Source organism: Athene noctua, chromosome 5 (genome assembly GCF_965140245.1).
Source record: "Athene noctua chromosome 5, bAthNoc1.hap1.1, whole genome shotgun sequence".
In the NCBI taxonomy this organism is placed as follows: Eukaryota; Metazoa; Chordata; class Aves; order Strigiformes; family Strigidae; genus Athene; species Athene noctua.
The window spans coordinates 41,624,841-41,647,112 of NC_134041.1; the positions used below are offsets into that span (position 1 = coordinate 41,624,841).

General features: G+C 33.6%; 1 protein-coding gene across 25 annotated transcripts in view; it reads left to right on the forward strand.

Moving 5' to 3' along the window:
• The window catches only part of KCNMA1 (potassium calcium-activated channel subfamily M alpha 1), a 532,608-nt gene that overhangs the window by 410,864 nt on the left and 99,472 nt on the right, over positions 1-22,272 (forward strand). For 17 of the 25 annotated variants that reach the window (XM_074907159.1, XM_074907158.1, XM_074907156.1 and 14 more), the window contains 3 exons: positions 743-811; positions 13,225-13,311; positions 17,415-17,491. In XM_074907159.1, coding sequence (XP_074763260.1) covers positions 743-811; positions 13,225-13,311; positions 17,415-17,491 — 233 coding nt within the window. Of the gene's footprint in view, positions 1-742; positions 812-4,848; positions 4,861-13,224; positions 13,312-17,414; positions 17,492-20,995; positions 21,005-22,272 lie in introns of all 25 variants that reach the window. The other 8 variants (XM_074907172.1, XM_074907170.1, XM_074907179.1 and 5 more) reach the window with 3 other exon arrangements.

The following is a 22,272-nucleotide window of genomic DNA, read 5'->3' on the forward strand; positions in this document are numbered from 1 at the left end:
ACACTGAAGTAAGGAAGTTTGTGAAGAAGCACTGAACACTGGACTGGACTGAACTGGAAAAGTTAGTGCATGATATAGAAGATGGCAGCCATCTAGTTGAAAGGTGAGCCTTAGAATAATACGTGACAAATTTGTTGAAGAGGAGACAAGGAGCATTGAATTTGCATATATCACTTCAGTGATAAAATTGGCAAATGGTTTCTAGTTATTTAAAAAGCCCTGTGTATTATAGTATCAGAAAATACTTTCTATACCTTGATCAGTAATTACTTCTAGTCATGCCATTCCTCTGTGACATTTATTGGCAAATATTGACATTAATAGGGCACTCTCATTTTAGTTCACTACATATGTGTTTTCTAAGGAATGCACACTATGATCAACATATGGCTGAATTCCAGCAAAGGTTTGAAAAATTTTCTCAAGACATCCACTATAGCCAAATTAAATCTTATGTTGTGTATCATGACCTTTGTTACTATTGCTTAAGTAGACTTAGTAACATAGTGAGTTGGTACTTTTGCTACTGTTCTCAACTTGTCAGTTTATATATATTTAGGAAAATATTCATCATGTTCAAAATAGAAAAATCTTAATATATGTTCTGTGTATACCTATCTGAAAAGATGGGAAAAGGTCTTAGTGTAAATTCTCAAAGAAACTATATACCCCGCAGCCATCTCTACCTGTGTGATGTTACTTGTGAAAAAGGACTGACTTTTGGCCTCTTCTTTTCCTGCAGACTGGTGTTTGCGAAACTAAAGCTCTTAATGATAGCCATAGAATACAAGTCGGAAAAACGAGAAAGCAGGTATGTCCAATGCCTACAAATTTTCAAGTTCTGGAATGCACTGTCAGAAATTTTGCCTGCTTTTCTTCCAGAGTGAACGTAGCTATTCTTATACTTTTGAAACATTTCAGAGTATAATTAGCATGCCATCACATTACACCATTTCATATGGGCTTTTATTTCTCTCCTGTTCTTCTTCTCTAAAATTATTTCAAGTCAGAACACTTAGCAGAAGGTGGGCGGACAGAGATACATATGTGCCATCTCCAGAAGTAAAATTATTTTTTACTTAAACAAAAACTTACAATATTTTCGTTCATAGTCTATCACTTTTAAATGGAGATCCAACTTATTTTACTGAAAATGGAAAAGTGGAAAACAGATGTGATATGCAAACTTGTTATGGCTACATGTTTTCTCAAAATAATAATTTAATTTAAATGAATTTGGAAGAACCAGTTTAGATAGTGTAGGGGATAAATAAATATAGGATAAGTGTAGGTTTTATATGATATCTGCTCTGACAGAACTTACATATAGGAGTAACATAATAAAACTGGAAAAGATTAATTTAGCCTTGAAGTTACCAACTGGCTGACACCTTTCCTCAAGCAAAGAAAAAAAAAAAATCATTATTATTAGTACAGATTCACAGACAGGAAAACAAGCATTTCTTGTGGAGTTTTTGTAGAAAAATTCATAAAAATCCAAGTGAACTTTGGAGTCATTCTTCTATCAACTTGTCCATCAATGCTTTACACAACATTCATTTTCGTATAACAAAAATGATATAAATGGACTCTGCAACATGTGGAGGGGCGTATAATGACAATACTGACTCTGAGCTGAATTGTATTTTCCTCTGTGAAAAATTATTTTCTGTACTACTTTAGTAAATTTGGAACAATAGATATTGGTTCATCTTATTTGTGGCCTCTAATTACCTAAAACCTTAGTGAGCAATTGCTTCTCCTCACAGGTGAACCAATTCTGTCGTTTGAGTTCATGCCACAATTTCTGATGTTTTAAAAGTTTGTTTTAATGTTTATTATTAAATGTTGTAAGTTTTCTTTATTAAAAATACCTATAAAATCTATGTGGGGCACTTGACACAGAAAATACAATGTTGTAACTGTTTTTAAGAGTATTTCCATGCCCTATGGTTGGTTTTGCTTGATTCTTTTCTATGTTCTGAAGTGATATATTAAGTGGTGTATGTGCTATTGGATATTGGTTTTGTCCACACTATGCTGATTAAGAGATAATTTTTTTTGAAATATCAGATTGTTTTTAATGATTCCAACTGCCATGGGCTCTTAAAATACTTTTCCATTGAATGATCTCATTCCCTATTAGCTAGTATAAAGCAAATGATTTATTATTCCTTTCTGTGTGAACAGTTTAATCTCTTCCTAGAAAAAAAGAAAAATATGATAGTAACAGCAGTAGAACTGTTTAACAGTTTTTGTATTTCCAATATTAGAAAATATTTGGGGTTTTTTGGTTCTCTGAAGAATTATTGCCCAACATTAGGTTGTCATTACTTCAGTTGTCATTTATCTAAGTAAAATTTACTTTATGTGCTAATATTACAATCTTTTTTGGTAATAACAGATAATTGATGGCTTCTATGTCATTCTTTCCACTAACTTCAGTGGGAGTTGAATTGAGTTCTTAATCACAAGGTGATGCAGAGGATCCCACAAAAAGTAACACAATGTGATACAATCATATATCCGTTCTTAATTAAAGCCACGCAGGTAACCGTTCACAATTAATTAATTTGGTAGGAAAAAAAAAGAGCCTAAAAATGTAGAAAACAATACTAACAAAGGGATGTTAACAGCTGGATTTTATGAATACATACATACACAAGAGGAGAGCATGTAAGCTAGATATGCACATTTTCTTTATAAACCTGATCCACAGTAATATCTGCTGACTTCATTAACCAGTGATAATTTTATAGTCACTATTAAATTAATCACAAGCTACCTGCAGTGTATCTTTACTGTTCTACTCGTTCCTGTGCTCTTCAATCCAAATATGTTAAGTACATATTTGTGGTTTTCTGAGCTGGTACCTTTCAGTCTAACCAGAAAGGTAATGGAACAAAACCTCAGCTTCTCACTTCTTAGGCATACTTGCATTTCCTTGTATCTTACTAAATGAAAAGATGGGCAATTAAGATAAAAATTAGAGTAACATGGTTTACAAGTGCAAGCTGGTTTTGAACAAGATAAATTTGTCATTTACCAATTATGGTTGTTGATGTTGACTTCAGAAATATTTTATTCTACTTCATATCTCAAGTTCTTCATTACTATTTCTTCATAAAGGTGAAGATTATCATGCTTTTTTAGCTTTCACTCATATGAGAGTGAACAACAGTAGATCTGTGCTGATTCATTTTATGATTATAGTTTAGATTCATATCTGGAAAACTGTTGAGAGGATTTACACAGTTTACAGTTTAGAAAAACAATGATAAATATAAATAAAAGTTTGGTGCCGTCTAGGTGGAACCCTTTTATTATGAGCTAGTATTTTCTGCCCTAGCTGAGAGAGGTCTAGGACCAGTATTTTCAGGAGCAGAGGAAATTTTCAAACCATTCTTTCTGCTTAAGAGATGAGAAGATCTTAATCCCACCTGTTCAATTTTTTTTAATTAGTCAGAATATCTATATATGTGAATTATATATCTGATTTGTTACTTACACAGGGAGTTTCCTTTTAAGATTAGCTTCATCTGCTTTCATCACTTAGCACTCAGAGCTAAAGCAGTGCAAAGTGAATTTAGAAGTGTGTACAGCTCTCAAAAGTGGTAACGTGAGGATGTTCTAGATTTCCTAATTCCCTCTTTAAATTTTCACCTCAGTGTTAGGGATAAATCCTAGTACCATTTTAAGTCAATGGCAAAATTTTCATTGACTTTTTGTTAATGTCTTCATTACGTATGGGATAGCATAAATACTCGTTTACCTGTGCACTTTTTTTTTTTTTTTTTTCCCCCCAGGCATTCTCCTAGATGCTGGTTTTCCAAAGCTTTCTGATGTACAACCAAATTCTGTTAATTCTACCATAGGAAATTTGAGATCAATAGTAATTATAAATCATCAGAACTCTATCCAAGCTAATATAAACGTACAAGTTTATTATTTTACAAGTTTGCTTAAAAGCAGAATTTAAACATTTTCAAGCCTAAATGTACGCAGTATAGTCATAAATGCAATAAATACATACTCATTTTCAAATAATGGGTAATTTATAGTCTGTTTAGCTTTTTAGTCAACTGTTTCTCATCAAGGTATCTTAAAGATTAATTAAAATAGCCATGAATAGATTATTTGGTTTTTACCTTTACTTTTATATATTTAATGATGTTTAAATCACTGCTCAGTTATCAAAGAAATCTGAGTTTACAAAATGTGACTGAATTTAGTGGGTTTCTGACCAGTTACTAAGGTCTGCGCTTTAGTAGTTCCAGGTCAGAATATGAGTTAGCCATTCTTTCATCTCTAATTAGTATCTGAGAATATTATAATGAGTTATTAAGAGCAGGAAGCACTTAAATAAGTTTTTGTATCTCTGATGCAAGCCAAATAATTCAGCTTAAAAAAATGGTCTATCTTAGTTCATTTGTAGATAGGTTTTGTTTTTTCTGTAGAAAAAATGCTAAAGGAACTTGGAGAACATCAACGTGAAAATGTCCCAGCAGAGCTTGCTGGATAGCAAAAAATAGTTAAAAATGCAGATATTCAAACTCCTCATCTGAAATCTTTTTTAGAGATAATTTTGCCTTCCTTTTCCCCTGTATTTTTTTTTCCACATGAGTAAGCAAGAAGGAAAGCCTAACCAGTATTCTTCCCTCCTGCACCCCACGTTTAGTCCTCTTGTTAAATTTCTCTTTGTCTATCCATATATTTGTTCTCATTCTTAGCAGAAAAACCTTTGAGCCTTGAAGATTTTTAAATAAAGGGTTTTTTTGCTTTTGCTTTGGTGTCAGTTGATTTCTTATCAAAGTGTTTGATTTGAAATTTTTTTCTTGTCGTTTGCAGAAGCCGAAAGCGGTATGCCCTCTTCGTTACCTTTCCTTCCAACCTCAATCCTACCTCCACTCCTTCTAACTTCAGGACTAATTCCTTGCCAAGAACACAGGAAGATAACATCTTTGTCTATCTTTCTCTGTATATACACACACATATATACGTATATACATATTAATCTCTGTGTGTGTGTATATATATATATATCTGTGTGTATATTTATATATGAGCCCCCACTCTCAAAGAGGAGAGAGAATAGCGTTCTGTCTCTCCATTGGTTCTTGTGACTCACGCACTAACTTCTTTGCAGGAAGTACAAAATAAAACAGTATAAGTTTTTTAGGCTTTTTCTTTTCCCCTTGGGGAGTCATTGGTGTATCAGATTGTTGCATTTGAAAAGCAGACTTTACTGTTAACATCTCCTCTCCTCTTTTTTCATTTGCACTGTATCGTGATGATGTATATTTCGTCTCTACCAGCCCTTGTGCTGCCATATTGTCTCCATATTCACACCTTCATTGATGTCCTTTCCCCAGAGTCTTCCTTCAAAATGTGTCTTACAATACAGTAGCTCATGTACAATAGTCTCACCTTCCATTAATAACAATCAAATACCTGATTCTTTACATTGCTGGTTCTGTTTTGAGCCAAGTTATTCACAGTACAGTACTCATTAAAGCTATTGTACTGTTCCAGTGAAAGTGTCATGGATAGTTTGTACTATATGTCACATTCATTTTAATGACATTTATTAAGCTCATTTATGAAGATATTACCAAATGTATTTGTTTCTCAGTTTGGGTTTTTCTTTGGGATGGCATGCTTTGCATTTTCTTCTGGCATACCATGCTGTGAGCCCCTCTCTAGTCTACATTCTATCTTCCTGCTGTTGGTTTGGATGCAGTAAATAAGGCATGCTCTTCCATATCCTCTCCTCTGCTCATCTCTCTTCCCCCTCCCAGCTTTGTTTTTCTAATTGCTTATAGCAGTCTGTCTGACTGTCAGTGGCACTCTTTGGAGATCCATTCTCATTGTCCAGACATTTCAGTTTCCTTCCTTATCATACTCTTCAAACTTTACTTTCCATGTCTGTTCTGTTGCCTGTGTTGTATGTGTTATATTTATTTAATTTTTAGTCTTATTCTCCTGTGGTTTCTGAGTAGATGTGTTAAAAGAGAGGTAGCTTCCTGTCAGTTTGGCATTATTGATATGATCCAACTGCAGAGAAGTTACTGCAACACTTAGCATCTTCAAGGATCTGCAGTTGTTGCACCTCTAATTCGCTTCTTGCTTTTAAGTATATATTACCTTGTGGTGAAGGCATGTTAATGCTGGCATGATGAGCAATATGGAGAAGTGTTGTACCAAGTGAAGTTGCTTGCTCCCAGAATAAAGTATATTGTGCTGCTTCGTTGTACTGATAATCAATCACTTCTGGAACCAGAAGGAATAATTTAATTGTTTCAAAGTGTACTGAATTCACCAGCACCATTGAACTAGTTTGGACTATGCCCCAATAAAATCTTCATGCACATCCTGTAGACCATGACGTAGTAGTTGCTGTTGTAAAGAAATTAACTCCTGGGAGCAACCTTTTATATGCTTGTAGTAATTAAGCTTTAATATACTGTAGCATGTAATGTGCACTGTGTCTTTTGCCTTGTATTCTTTTTAGTGTCTTACTGGATTTTTCTGTGTAAAGCAATATGGATCTGAATTAATGTCAATGATAGAGCCCAGAAGAAAGAAGCAATACTTATGAATTGCAGTCAGTGTGAAGCTGGTATGCACCCAACTCCCACTGTGGGATTTGTGCACCTACCCTCACACTCCACTTCAAAACATACCCTGAAACAAAAAATACTGTATCAAACTAATTTTGTAATTCTAATTCTATAGTTGTGTGAATGACATGGTACATTTGAAAAGGTCGTTATGCTAATAGTGGTGCATTTCATCTGGGCATGGCATGAAACAAGAATAATAGCTGGTTTTATTTTAAAATGTGGTAGCTATGGTCAGTAATACCACATATTCTTGTTTTACATAATGTTTTAATAGTACATAAGCAATATTATATCTTCCTGATTACTAGATTATATTGGTACTGTTTCGGTCACATGGGGAATGGTACAGTACATCTACCACAAAGTTTAAAACAAGTTGTTACAACTTTTGTCCTTTGTTTAGTCAAAATTTTGACATTTGTGTTTTACTTAATTCAACAATTGATCTTTTCTTAGACAAGGGTGATGGCAATTACAAGGGTAGCCATAAATCTGACATAAAAAAAAAGAGCAGTGTTACTGAATCAGACAAGTTTTCTTGATCCAGGGATGAACTGTTCAATTGGTCACCAATAATGGCATTCATCTCACCTAACTTTATCAGTCAAAACATTAGATGTCTGATCTTTTAGTTATTCAGACTTAGTCCATGATTGCAAGGAAGAGGGAGACAGTTCTTGAAAGCAGCTTCCATTCCAAGACAGATGAGATGAATCCCACTTTTAGCGCTGTCTAAAATGTAGCCTTGAAAGTAAGAATAAACAAGAATAGTACATAACTGAGACTGCTGACAAGGACAATTCTTAAAAGAACTCTTCCAGTGTACGTCTTTACTGACTGACCTTATCTATATCTTACAGTTTTCAGTCTTCATATAGCACTGCTAAAATGTTACCATTGCCTGTTTTCTCTGCTGTACTTACTGGGCATCTTCGCATGCCATTGTCAGCTCAGTTTTAAGACCTTTACAGCACCTCTTCCATCATAATAAGATCCCTCATTTTTTCTCAAAGACTGACGGTTATACAAATCTGAGAGTCATCTACTGTACAGATGCTATGTCTGCGTTAAGAGTTCAAAGTTACATCAGTTTACAAGTTCAGCAGAAATGGAAGCCTACTCAGTTTCAAGCTGTGCAGAGCAAATTGTTGATTCATGCCACTTAGCAAGCGGCCTACCAGTAAATACATACAGTTTAATGATTGTTCAGACTCTAAAGCTGATTGGTTGTTCTTTCCGTGTGGTTGACATAGAAGATAGCTGAATATTATAGAAAGCTACAGGAAATATTTTTCATCTCCTACTGATATTTTTGTATACTGAAAACTTATTAGAAATAATGTTTTATATATTCTCGTAACTTGAAAAGATATCATACATCAAACTTTCTAATGCTTTTTCAACCCAAGAAACATAATTTTAGTCCAACATATATGATATTTGAAAGCAGGAGACAAATAAACATCACCCAACAGCAGAAATAAGTGAAAAATTTAAATAGTTGGAGGGAATTAGTCCTGCTACAAAGTGTCAGTTCTCAAATTATCCTACAGTTCAAACTTCCAAACTATCAGGTTCTCCATCAAATATCTTTAAGTTCAGCAAAACATGGAAGACCCACAATTAGTAATCAAAACCTTAGCTTACTTTTAATGCTTTAAGAAAAGACATAATATGGTATCTTTCTCTAAGTCACAATATTGTTGTATTGTGCAGTCACTCAACCATGCACTACTAAAAAGGTATTGAGCAATGCTTATGTTCTGAGGTATTTTCAGGTAAGTAAGAGTGGACAAACAGATATTTACATGTTATCTGTATTTTACTAAAGGCAGCATGTATACTTAAAACATCAGAAAGATATAATCCAACGAGTGATTAAATTGATCAATATTAACACAAAGTTACTAACAGATATCTATTCTCTACCAACATATACAAATAATCATGTCCTATCTTAACTTTTCATTGAACAATCTATGTAAAGAGATCCATAAGCATTTATGTAGAATTTTTCTGACCACATTTGATTTTTTTTTTTTTTTTTTTTTGAACTGTGCATTTCAAATGTGCACGAATTCCCATTAGTGCTTCACCTGCTTATCTTTCAGTCATTCTGGGAACTCAGTTTCAACTGTATAGATAACTATTGTTCCTGGTTCTTTCCTAAGCTTTAAGTGTTCAATATCCAGTTAGATGGGGCTTTGAGCAATCTGTTCTAGGGGAACATATCCCTGATCATGACAATGGGGTTGGAACTAGATACCTTTAAAGGTCCCTTCCAAACCAAACCATTCTGTGATACATTCTGTGATTCCTGCGAGTACAACTGAATTCAAGGATGATTTCCACATTTGCAATCTGTGACATTTTCACTGCTCTTAGATACATGATTTTGCATCTAGTCACCAAGTGAATCTTGTTTAACAAATGGACTAAGTTTTGCTAGATGTTAGATAAATGTGAAGCAGAGGTTTCCAAACTGCATATTCAATTCCACAAGTGGCTTACAAATTATTGTATATCATAGAGTAACGGAACTGGCTTCTCCTAAATTCATGCTGGTGAAGTACATTGCATTCCCGTTAAACACGCTAAATTGTATTTTATTTACACATATTCAATTTACGTGGCTGCAATTGCCATGTGTTGTAAAATGTTCATGTGTGAAGGAACAAGCAAATCAAAAGATATTTTTTTTTTTGCACTGACATGTGACCTCTGTCATGAAAAACTTTGTCCTGAGGAATGTATTTCTGGAACTGGAATTATTAAGGAAATTATGACTAAAAGTTTTTTGAGCTTGCTATTACTTGATTAGTTTCTGAGGTAACCTAAACTAGAAATGTTATAAAATTATAAAATTTTATCAAGATCTTAGAAGCTTTTAAAGTATTTGGCATCCCTTGGTTGATTTAATGAGCTGATTTAGGACATAAAAAAGTAAAATTATATTTTATGATAAAATGTATATTTGGAAAAATGGGGGGGTGTCATTTTCAAAATAATTTTTTCCAATGTTTAGCACAGAATGCATATAAATTAGCTATATGTATTGCTATTAAACATAATGACTTTCTGTCCTTTTTCCCCTTTTCCTACATCTTCCTATATCTGGAAAACTCTCCAGACTTGGAGATACATAAAAATGTGACATTACCTAAAGCTTTCTCTCTTAAAACTCCAATTTACTTTGCCATGTACTTATCTTCTCAACTGTAGGAGTATATATGCATATTTTCATGCTTAAACAGATACATGCATCTCTAAATAACTGATGGATGCATTATTCTTGGTATGCTCATAACCCTGTTTTATTTTTCTGTGTCCTCTTTGTTCCCTATATTCTATTCTTTTAATTCAAAACATTTCCCTGCTGGACATATTAGGGTGAGTGCTTATCAAAGCATAACTTTAGCTAATGACACTACAGGTCTCTTAAGAAATAATTCAATTGCTGCTTTAATAAGCAGCATATTTAATAAATCCACATAGACTCAGTAGAAATTGCTCATGGTTTTGCTCCGTTTAAATATCAGTGTATATATAAACCCAAAGTTTTATGAGCCTTTGCTGTAATTCTTCATGAATAGCAGTAATAGGGCAAATTAATTTTTATTCCCAACAGAAGATTTTGCTGCTGGGGTCATACTGCATTAACTGCTATCACATCTATATTTTGTGGCTATAAATTCATTGTATTTGTGAAAAGAAGTATATGTGAATTAAGTATAAGATCTGACAAAAATAAAGTCTATACACCAACCCATCTGAATTGATTTAACGTGTCTCAGAAAACCCTGAGATACAAAATCATGCTTACAATACATTACAACCTAAATTAAGCCAGTTACTTCTAATTTAAGATTATGCTCACTGCCTCTTAAAAGAACTCTTAATTTGCTTATTACTTTGTCAAATTTTAAATTTGTGAGGGGTAGTGAACATTTATGTATCTACTGGTTACCTCAGCTTGTGGAGTTCGAGTTGTTGCGCTTTTGGTAGTATTTTTTTAATGTTTGGGCCTGGTTTATCTATCTCCAAGAATGGGATGAGGGGGGAAAAAAAAAAAGTGGATCTATGTAAAGAAATGTGTTTATCTATTTTCACTGAAAAGCTGTAATGCTTCCACGATTAAGGGCAAAGAATGAAATGGGCAAAAAAAGTATTTTTCTGACAGAGCAGTACCCATTTGTACAAAAGAAAAATAACCAACCCCAACCATAGTACAAGTCTTTGCATATTTTAGAAGGAACAGTATAGTAGAAATAAACGAGACTAGCATCTGTAGAAGATTTTTGAGTTTAACAGCTAAATTATCAGCATAATGGCAGATTAAGGACTAGCAGACAGGGAAGAAGAAAGGTGGAGACTGAAACACAGATGCAGTTACGAACATGATAGAAAATTTCGGCAGAAAGACTTTGGAAGGTTATTTGCCATAATAAATAATAATAAAGAAATACCAGATATGAAATTTAGCTGTGCATCCCATCTATCTGAGTGCATAATGTAGGTGTTCTTTACACCATCACATTTCATTTTTTGCGTTAGTACTGAAGTGTGCTGTGGAGATGAACCTGCTTTCTGTGGTGGTGACTTCCATTTTCTGTAGTTCTCCTCTCCTTTTTGTTGCAAAGCTTGAAACTGTGAATGAAGGAAAAGGGAAAGATATCTGGGTAGATGCTTTCTCTGAGATTCAATTTCTGTTCCAGCCTCTGCCACAGAATGTCTGTGTGAGAGTAAGCTAATAATTTAAACCAAACCTTTTACAGATGACCTCTGATTAAGTGTTTATTATTTTGGGAAACAGAGGCTGGCGTTTTGGAAACACTGAGCATCCTTACGTACAGGAAGAGTCCCTAGAAGGTGTATATGGAGCTAGGCAATGCTAAATACTGATAAAAAATGGCCTGTAGGCATCCCAAATTAATAGCTACTGTATCTCATAGCGATTTAATCTTTCATCTGTAAAATGGGGTAATACTATATCTTCGTTCTTGTAAAATAAATAATGTATTTGTGAATCTTTTGAATGCTATAGTGATGAACACTTCAGAAAAACATGTAAGAAATATGATGCTGATTTTAAAGAAAGATAAACTACATGAAGCCATGCCTAGAGTACTGGCAGTAAACCACCACTGAATGAAATTACAGATTGTGAGAAAAAAGTAGTTTGTGGCTATTAAATTAAGAATTGTATCATAATGTCTACATAACAGGTACTGAATAATGACTGCATGACCAACCTTTTCATTCTTAACTCATGAGCACTTTATTTTTCAGCCTCCATACTCTTTTCATAGGGCCCTGTGGGCATGTGTAATCACACAAAACAGTGTGCTCATTATAAAGATTCCAGGTATATTTTTTGTCACTCTAATTTATGACTAATGTATAGATAATAAATAGCATCTTGAATAAGAGATCTGCTGAGACCCATTTTCCTTCCTATCAATAAGATTTTTGGCCTTCAAATTTTAGTAATGTATGTCTGTTCAGAAATATGCTTTATTTATTTTTGTATATATATTGTTTCCCAAAACCAATTTTTGCTAAATCCACAAGTGTTTAAATTACTGATAGTCTTATCTACTGTAAATTACATGTGTGCCATTACTATATTTTAACTTACAAAGGCAGCTTTAATAAAAGACAAAAAAGAGATAAGTTATGATAAGTTTAATTAAGTTTTAGCAAGTCAGAAACTTAATTGTATTGTGCATTAATAAAACTCACTGGATAATATATTTGCATCTGTCTTTATATTCATAATTTATCATGGTGCTTTGCAAAGTGCCTTACCTAAAATCTAATGTTAAATTATTATGAAAATAAGAAAGGTATTTTGTAGAGAGACATGGAGTGTCTCACTTCTTGATAGCAGTTTATAATTTTCTTCACCAAATTTAGCTGAGGGTATTTTGTCACTGTGGTTGGGTTATTTTTGTTCTTCCATGGCTGCATAGCAGTGTTTTAAAAATTTTCTATTAATTTTATGTTTTTTCCGCTGTCATGACTGGTTGTCTTGTACCATTCCCCTTGAGTGTATGTGTATTTATTATTTTAAACAATAACATTATATGTCCAGATAGGGGTCCCATTAATGTTCTGTTTCACTAGAAATTGGCAAAAATTTGCATCAAAGGGTTTAGCTTCATAAATGATATTTTGTATTGTTATTGAGTGGTGGTTGCTGGTTCTTCCCTTTTCACCATTTTGTGAAATTTTCACCACTTTGCCTGACAGAATAAGAAAGCTGAAATGCTCAGCTTCACACATCATGTTTCTGAGAGGCTCTGTTATTTTGTATAGTCTGTATTTAATGCAAAAAACCACAAGTAAACAGTTGTAAACACTTAAATGATGTGATTATAGGCAGAGGCATGTGACTGTCTCAAACTTAAGCTTTTGTAAAAAGCATGTGAAACTGTTATTTCATTGAAAATTTCAAGGAAGAATGGCTTAAAATTTCCTTGCAGCCTTTCCTAACTAGTGGGTCCCCTATAACAGAACCAAATAAAGCTATTTTGGAACACTTGGGTAAAAGTAATTTAAATGATGGTTTTGTTGTTTTTGTTTTTGTTTCACTGAGCAGTATATTAATCAATCCTGGAAACCATGTCAAGATTCAAGAAGGTACTTTAGGATTCTTCATTGCAAGTGATGCCAAAGAAGTAAAAAGGTAATTAATATATTTTTATCCTTAAATTTAAACATATAGTATTTAATTTGTTTTTTCTTTACATGTAAACACCTCACCTAATTTTAATTATTATCTGTTTAAAGATTCTCAGGGGGAATTGAGTTGGTACTCTAGTGAATCAACCATATGTGAATGCCATTTTCTTAACTACAGTCCTAAATATCAAGGAAATGGAATAATTTTACAGGAGATGTGAAAAGACATGAAGAAGCTTTTTTTCTGAGTCCTATTAGAAAATGTAAAATATTTTGATCTGATTTTTCTATAACTAATTTTTCTCAGTGGAATTACTTTGAGTGAGGACAGGGATTGCAGTTTTGTCCAAGTTTCAGGTTTAGAGTAGTTCTTATTTACATAGACTTTAGCAAATATTTGATGTAAGCGAGCTACTGTATTCATTCTGTAATTGCATTAGCGTAATAATATTTATGTTCTTGTCGTTTTTCTTTACTGGAATTACATACTCTATGGCCTCATAATAATAAATCAAACTACAACAGTGCAGTATATCCTAACCATTATAGACAAATTCGCAGGTTCATTGTACTTGACTGTGTTAGATTTGGCTTGAATGAAAAGGGTGTTTATGGTGTTGTGTTTAGGACCAAATGTGTACTCTTGTTTGTTAGGATTATAATATTATATAAGGATTAAGAGCAATCTGAGAAAATAATTCTCAAAAGGAATAATTATTCCATGTCTGTAAGATTTTTTTTAAAAAAAAAAAAAAAGAATATTTGCAGCTGAGTGCTTCCTCATAGTTTGTATTTTTGTTGTAAGTCATGGTATCAAGAATCAGAGTTTTACTTGATGTTCTCCTTGAGTTAGATATTTTAATTAAATCCTATAGTTAGAATGATAAAATATTCAAATGATAACATTTACTAAGTCCCAAAATGTTTATGATGAAATGACCCTGAAAATAATATTTAAGCAATGCATGTTTGCCATTAATATTTAAAGAAAGTTAAAACGTCATTAACAGTGAAATCACTGAGAACTTGAATTCAAATTTCATTGAAAGAGCTAAGATAGTTTTAGGCTAGGTGAAACATACAGAACAGCACAGCAGTGCTCCCATCCTCTTATATTTCTAGCACCATTTTTGGAGTATTTATGTACAACACTGACTCAGGTACGCTACCTTTCAGCATATAGGTCTTTTCCTATCTGGTGCTTTTCTCCAGGTGAATATACAGAACTATCTTCACATTCCTTTACTGAGGTGCTAGCTTTTTTTCATTTATAAAGCATTTTACACTCTCCTATGAAACTATTTCATACTGTAACTAAAAATTACCTGGCATAGCATTTTTAACAGGAAGTTGTTGGTTCTTAATGTTTTTAAGAGAAATTTTACCCATCATTTATCTAGCATGTGTTATCTAATAGCAAGCTGAAACAAATTTCCCAATTCTGTCTTGATTTTTGCAGAAGTTTAGAAACATGCTGCCTACCCTTACCACTTTTCTTAACTGTTCTGTGCAAAGCAAACGTTTATCAGATGTGTTTCAACTAACAAAGCCAATGATGTAAAAGTGTTGATATCACCCTTTTGAGCTATGAATCAGGGTCAGAAAAATGTACTAAAATTTAGGTCTTTTGGAGGGATATTTTAATAAAGTAAAACTAAACATGTTATATACCTGAAATTCAGATTAAATTATTCTGGTTTTGTGTTACATGCTAATGGAGAAATTTCAGCTCCTTTAAGCTAAAGCTATTCATATTTATGAAATATATGTTTCACAATGAAATATAACATGCAATATTCAGTTACTCTTCTTGCTAGAATTATATTTGCATTTTTAAAACAATAGTTTCACATTAGAAACAATTATACCTAGAAATAATCATGCCTAGGTAAATAGCTTAATGTAAAATTCTGAGTGTTTAAATAGAATACGAACTGTATGTATGAATTACATCTTTATTATTATTTATTCATTTACATGTTATTACTAATGTCAGAAATCCACTTAATTCAACCCAATTATATAGAAAGACAATTTTACTACAGCAGTCACTTTATGTGTTTGATCTTGCCTTTATACAAAGGTACTCTTTGGGACAGTTGTCCTGCAGTGGCCTTCAGAAACAAGATCTCTAGAAATGTCCAATTAGTGTAATGAAGTTTTGTGAGGGAATATTTGTGATAGTGAATTCTTGTTCAATGCAGGGGCTTACAGCTGGATTGAGGAGAAATTGTAAAAGTTGGAGGCAGTTTTCTCCTTGCTTATGTCTTGACATCAACTCATGGTTTGAAAAATATTTTACTCTCGTTTCCTTTGAGGCAGTTTGTTTTCATTTTAGTGGGAGGTGAATAGTTTGAAAACCAGAAACTTTCTTTATCAAAGTATACAAATGCTCAGAGAAGGCATTTTCATTTTGTTTCTTGGATATCATAAGACAATTTCACAGTCTGAAACAGAGTAATCTTCCTGTAAGTTTCTTAGAGAAATTAAGTCTGCTACATTTAGGATTTATCGAGCAGTAGCTTGCATGCTATCTTGATTTTAGAAATGTTAATAATATTCAGTGAGGTCTTACTGCAAATTTAAATTTGTATTCTCTGGTCCATATCTCATATTCTAGACCTGCTACCTTTCTCATGATGGGCCACTTAACTACCAGGGCCATTATTCAGAGGTGTAACAATAACTTAGATAAATTTGTAACTGTTTGAATTAGGGATCTGGTTCACATTTCTGAACATTTTCTTTAATATAGTTCTACCTGTTGTGGACACTGTCTAATTAATGTAAGAAGAATTGGTAGCGATCTTCCTAGCTGAACTGCCAAAGGCTGTGTTTATTCAGAGGCTGTGTATTAATATTGTTTATTTTTCTTTTTATATTTTGGACTGTAGATTGTTCTGTTCCAGTGACCTCCCTACTGTTGTAGCAATCCAACTATCCAGTACTATCGGCAAAATCCATGGGTGGTTGCAAAGTGGCAGCTTTGGTTCTTACTGCCAATTTGTATTGAGAAGTATGCAATGAGAGAGGGTTGGGAAGATAGGCACGGACCTGATATATGGATAAGTACAGGGAGATTTCAGCAGGTTAAAAAGTATGTCTAATTTGTTATGCCAGCAAGAATCCTGGTAAACCGTAACTGTCCAGCTAGAGGCCAGCTGTGTGATCCTCATGAAATGTGTCACAGCCTTACATGAGATGTTGACATGAAAGGCATGATTAAAGTCTCCTGTGGGCAGTCTGATGTGTATTTGTTAACTTGGAATTTTGTTTTAATCTTACAGAAAGTCAAATGTTTACCCTTCTCACTTCCTTAATTCTCCTTGTGCTTCACCTAGTGGTGAGCCATTTGATACAAGAGTAGAAGTTCATAAGGAAAAAAATTAAATGGAAACTAAATGGTTCACCTTGTTAATTGCATATTTTTGTTTCAAATTTTGTCTTTTGTCTGTTCAAAACCAAAACAGTTCTGCTTTATTCAGATATGAAGGACAAAAAAATAGTCTGAATCAAGATTATTTCAGTTCTTTCATTTATATGTTCCTTTAGGAACTTATTTTGAGTGGATTTTCCTTTCTGTTGTTTTGTTTGTTTGTTTGGGGTTTTTTGTAAATAGCATATCTGATTTTACAGTCACATTGATCTCATTGCAATCTCTCATTGTGTCCAAAATGAAGTTCTACTTGTGACCAGGCTGAAAAATTGGCTAGACAGTCTTCAAAAAAAAAAAATAAAATCTGGTACATCTGATAAGAAGAGAGAATTCATGATATATATATAGTTTCATGACAAAATTCATTGGATGCTCTTTTTTTCTAAGATGAAAGACAAATGAACTGATGCAGTGTCATAATTACAATCCTTTCTCCCAATAACTTTTCAAATAAAAGTGTTTTAGAAGAACCACTAATTTGGAGTCATGTTTGAAATTAATGGTCTTGTAGCAAATATTTCCTACTTCAAATGTCTAAACCTTTTCAAAGACTAAAAAAAATTAGTGCTGGCATGTTTCATTAATTTGGCACTGCAACAAGAGGAAATGTGGGAGTAATTTAATTTATATAGATTAAGAAATGTGTCAATTTTTTCATTCTGTCTCTCTAGGGCATTTTTTTACTGCAAGGCCTGTCATGATGACATCACAGATCCCAAAAGGATAAAAAAGTGTGGCTGCAAACGGCGTAAGTAATATTTCTATCACTCCCTCATCTCCTTTTCATGAACTGTTCAGCCTTGAAGACTATCGGTACATGTGTTTACATGTTTTACACAGTGGTACAAAAAAGCCAAGAAATAAATGCACAGCAACATAGTAAGTGCTATTTGCATTTCTGAGGTCCTTATATTTTTATTACATTTGACACCACTCACACCTGTTTTTTTGTTAAAAAGTCCATTAGGGTTCAAAGCTAACAAAACCTGAAGAATTAAATCAAGCTAGATCAAATTTCTGAATTAAGAATGAGCTAACAGTGAAGTTCTGCTGTCATTCATAACATGCAGAAATCCAGTAATTTCAACAGTTTTCTGTAAATTAAAGAACTTTTGTCTATCTTACTGAAGATGATTCTGTAAAAGAAGAAACTAGGGAATAATATGCCATCATATAACTATTGAAATAAATTATTATTGAAATAAACAATCCGTTTTACTGGAGGAAGAGATTATGTGGAAGAAATTCAATATTAATGCCTTTTACATACATCCTTTTAGAAGATTCCATAGCTGTAACGCTAATATTTGGTTAAGTTCTTAGGTCTGCTCTTCAAATTATTTGGAATGAAGAAATAATTAAGTTTTGGAACTGAGATCAGACTTTGCATCTGTATTTTTATAAATATATAAAAATTAGCATTTTATCTATATATAACTTGAAAGGACTTTTTGCAGGAACTATCACAACCACATTTTGGCCAAAGATGTGTTTGACCCATGCGTATTTGTAATACTGATGTCAGAAGAGTTTAGGGATCCATTTCTCAATGGATATCTGAATATTTATGTGCATTCCATGATATTCTGCTATAAAAAAGTTCATTAAGTTCAAAAATACTGATTAGGTAAATTGAAAGATCTCAGAAGAGTTCTATCATGTATATTTTACCCTTACTTTTAAAAAGGAAAAACTCTTTATAGCTCCAGTTGTAGCGTTACCAGTGCACTGTCTCAAAGGATGGAAGAAAGCCTCAAGTGGACATTCTCTGCCTTTAAGGGGTGCCTGAAATTGATGAATTAAAAAATAGCTTAATTAAAAAAAAGAAAAAAACATGTCACTGGAGTTTTCAGAGAAACTCCTCTCCCCACAGAAAACAGGAGTTTGGAGCAAAGTAGTGTAATTGAGAGAAAGCAGCTGAAACACTGACAGAAAATGGTATTTATCTCCCAGTAGCCACAAGGAGAGCAAAGCACATGGAAAGCATGCCTGATGTGGAAGGAATGTATGCATTGCCTAACATATTGGAAAAAAATTGTTCAAGAACAGTTTATCCATGTGAGAATGTGACCTTTGAACTGCTGCCAAAGCCAATGAGGCTGCTGAGTAAGTTCTGGTAAAGCCAGTTACAGATGCCTGGGGGTGCCTGTAACTCTCAAGCCCAATCTTTTTTCCATATTACCCAACAGTTAAAGAGAAATGTGTTACCTGTTTAATTACATCTGATTCTGTCAAAAAAAGACCTATTTTGTTTGTATTTTCTTCTCTACTCTTCCTTCACATAGTGTATGCTTTTTATACATGTGCTGATAAAAAAAAAAATAAAAAATCCCAAAGATCTGTCATTTTAGTGTGAGATCTACACTCTTCATTGAAATCTGTTAGAAGATAGGAATTCACAGTCTAAAGGTCAAGAGCTCTTTATTATACATTAATAGGAATCAATGTAACATCCTCAGTACTGGGAAACCAGGGAGGAAACAAGTATATGTGACCTAGCCAACACAATGGATATATTACCATCAGTGGGACCATGGAGACGTGACTGACAGCATCTGGGTGTAGCACTAGCAAATGTTCCAAATGGCATGGTTCTACATATCAGTCCTATAAAAAGGTGTTGAACAGATGAAGAAACAAAATGATGGCATTAGTGAAGATGATGCTGTTAGGAGGTGGCTGTCAGAGCTGCTGCAGTGAGCACTGAATACTAAGATGGGAATCCTCTGAGTCAGGTGAAAAAGAAAAGAAAAAATCGTCAGTGAGAGTAAACTCTTAAATTTCGCTTTCATTATTTTCCCTCTCCCTCTCCCCCCATCTGCCCTCTCACTTCTCCTTTCCTACATACACACACATACAGTCACAGATACCATGATAGCTGGCAGCTCAGTACAGCTGAGAACAGCTTCCACTGAAGAGCATGCTCACAACTATTAGGAATAAAAATTGCTTTGCTTTTAAAGTTCTGTCAATCGGGAAAAAAAGGAGAAATGAAAAATTTCAACAGTAATTAGTGATTTTTGGTCTCTCAAATTTTGATGACAATCTTGAGATCCCTTTTATGAGACCTGATTTTTGCTTTTAAAGGTAAGTCTTTAGTGCAGTCATTATTTACATAAAATATCTTAGCTTTAGCTTTCAAATCACTAATTACTTTTGAAAAATCTTAACTATGTTATCCATCTGTAAGCTACACAAATCAATGGTCTTAAAAATGCAGTTTAACCAAAGTAAAACATAAATTAAGAAAACTCTTTCTCTATTGAATTAGGAAACTGTCAACTGATCTGTCAACAGCTGATATGTCTTTTTGAGTTTCAAAGACACTGCAAGTAGTCGCACATATGTATATATAGTCCTATATGATAAATACATATTTTAATTAGCAAGTAACATAGCAATTAGAGGCAGCTGAATGCAGAAAATGTGTAAGATGAAATTAAAGGTTGTATGTAAAAATATTTACACATTCAGGTAAATTATATGTGAAAGAGTATCTTTACATAGAAAACTTAATTATGGTGGCATTAATTAATACAGCTTCCTGTGACACTTGAAAACCACATTCTTTAATAATGCATCTGAGGTTGCACATCAATTTAGATACTGTCTGAACATTAGCTTGTGGTATTGTTGGGGTCTAAACCTAAGTCTGACCTACATAGCCATTTTTCCAAATCTGTTAGGCCTAATATTAATAATTCAGGGCAGATCAGTATGTTTCCACAAGGCTAAGGATAATTAAAGTAACCTCGCTTTCCTTTTGCAGTTTCTTTGCCATCCCTTTCTCTTTACCCATCCCACTCCCTGATAACATATGAATGCTGATGTCACATTGTCCAGAGAAATGCTTGTGTGGAAATTTTATTCACAGATTGTTAATATTTTTTTTATGTTTCAATCTCTTTCCTGTTCTATTTAACTGTAGTTTTTGCAGCAAGGGGCCAAATACATGTATATATTTATATAAAATGCAGCCACATTGGGATGAAATCTCAAAACTGGATGACCTACTCTTCCTGTTTCTTTCATTTTGTGCAACAGCTATGGTCTAATTCTCTATATATTTTTTCCAGTGACAGTGCTTGCTGTGAATAGTGGGGGTTGAACCCCAGAGGGGACATATCATGTGTACATTGATGTGTTTGAAGGAATTTCATGTAATCTATGACAATTGACAAACTTTTGATTTATTTTTCCTCTTGCTGCCTTGGAACACGGCCCCTACTATATTTTAACTGCACACTGATAGTGATCTATTGTGAGTAAAAATGGGTTCCCTGTAGCCCAGAGTGCGGTCCAACCTGTCTTTCTCTAGCAGAGAGTATTTTTGTTCAGTATTTTGGTTCTTTTCTTTATTTATGTTGCATGTAGCAGTGACGTCATACCCACAAGTTTCTCATCGTTTACACCCATGGAGATTAGGGTGACGTTGAAGAAAATACAGCAGTTTTCCCCTCTTCCACCTTTTTGGCCCTTTTTTTCCACAACCTTGTTTTTTTAATTCCTATTTGAAAATGAGATCTTGGCAGTAGCATTTCCTTGAAATGATTCTAGACATATCTCATGAATTTATAGGGATAGTGGTTAGGCTGGGGTAATTACCACTATAGCACTGTTTGCCTGGTTAAGCGCAATTAATTGTCAGACCGGTGTTCAATTTTTTTGTACTTTCTCTTTTCCATTGCATACCTGACACAAAGAGTAACACAGCAGTCTTTTACTGTCCTTATCCAACTCCTTTCTCCTCATCAGAAAAAAAAAAAAAAAAGATGGGGGGAAAACCAGACAATGAATTAAATATGTTTTTAATGTATAAAACTACAGATATCTTCAATAGGAAACAAGCTACAGTGATTATTTTCCCCAGCTTGCTTATTTTGAAATCAATCACATGAATAGAGCCACACTGACTTTTCAGGACCTAAGCTGTGAAGTTTTACCTTATTATTATATATAGAATATGAACTTTATAGACCATTTCATGTCAATCTCAGTCATACTACTTTAAAGTGTATGGAATCTGTGAAGGCTCTTGTCAGCCACTTTTAGTGTGTACAGTCATAATAATTAAAATAAACACAGCATTTGGGACATGGAAAGAATTTGGTGCTTAGAAATACAAGCACTGCAAACAAATGTACTGGTTATAGGGCAGTGTTGGAATTATATGGGCTTGTTCTTTCAAACAGTAAGAGGGATCAGATATTTTGTAGTTGAAGCGACGCATTACTGTAATAGACTGAGGCTCCTAACCATACTGAATAGCTGCAACTATTCTAAATAAGTGAGGCTATGTGACTTTTTCAACATATTACCAGATGTTCTGTATTTATTGTGTGATAACACTTCAGATCTTAGCCAGGATTGAGATATGTTTTCCTCTCTCAGCTGTACACACAACAGCATCTTGCAAAGAATCAAGGAAAAGTTGACATTCCCAGAGTCACATGATAAAGTGCTAGTCATCTTGGAATTGTCATGGCCTTCATTATGATTATCATTATTTAATATTTATCTTACGCAGAC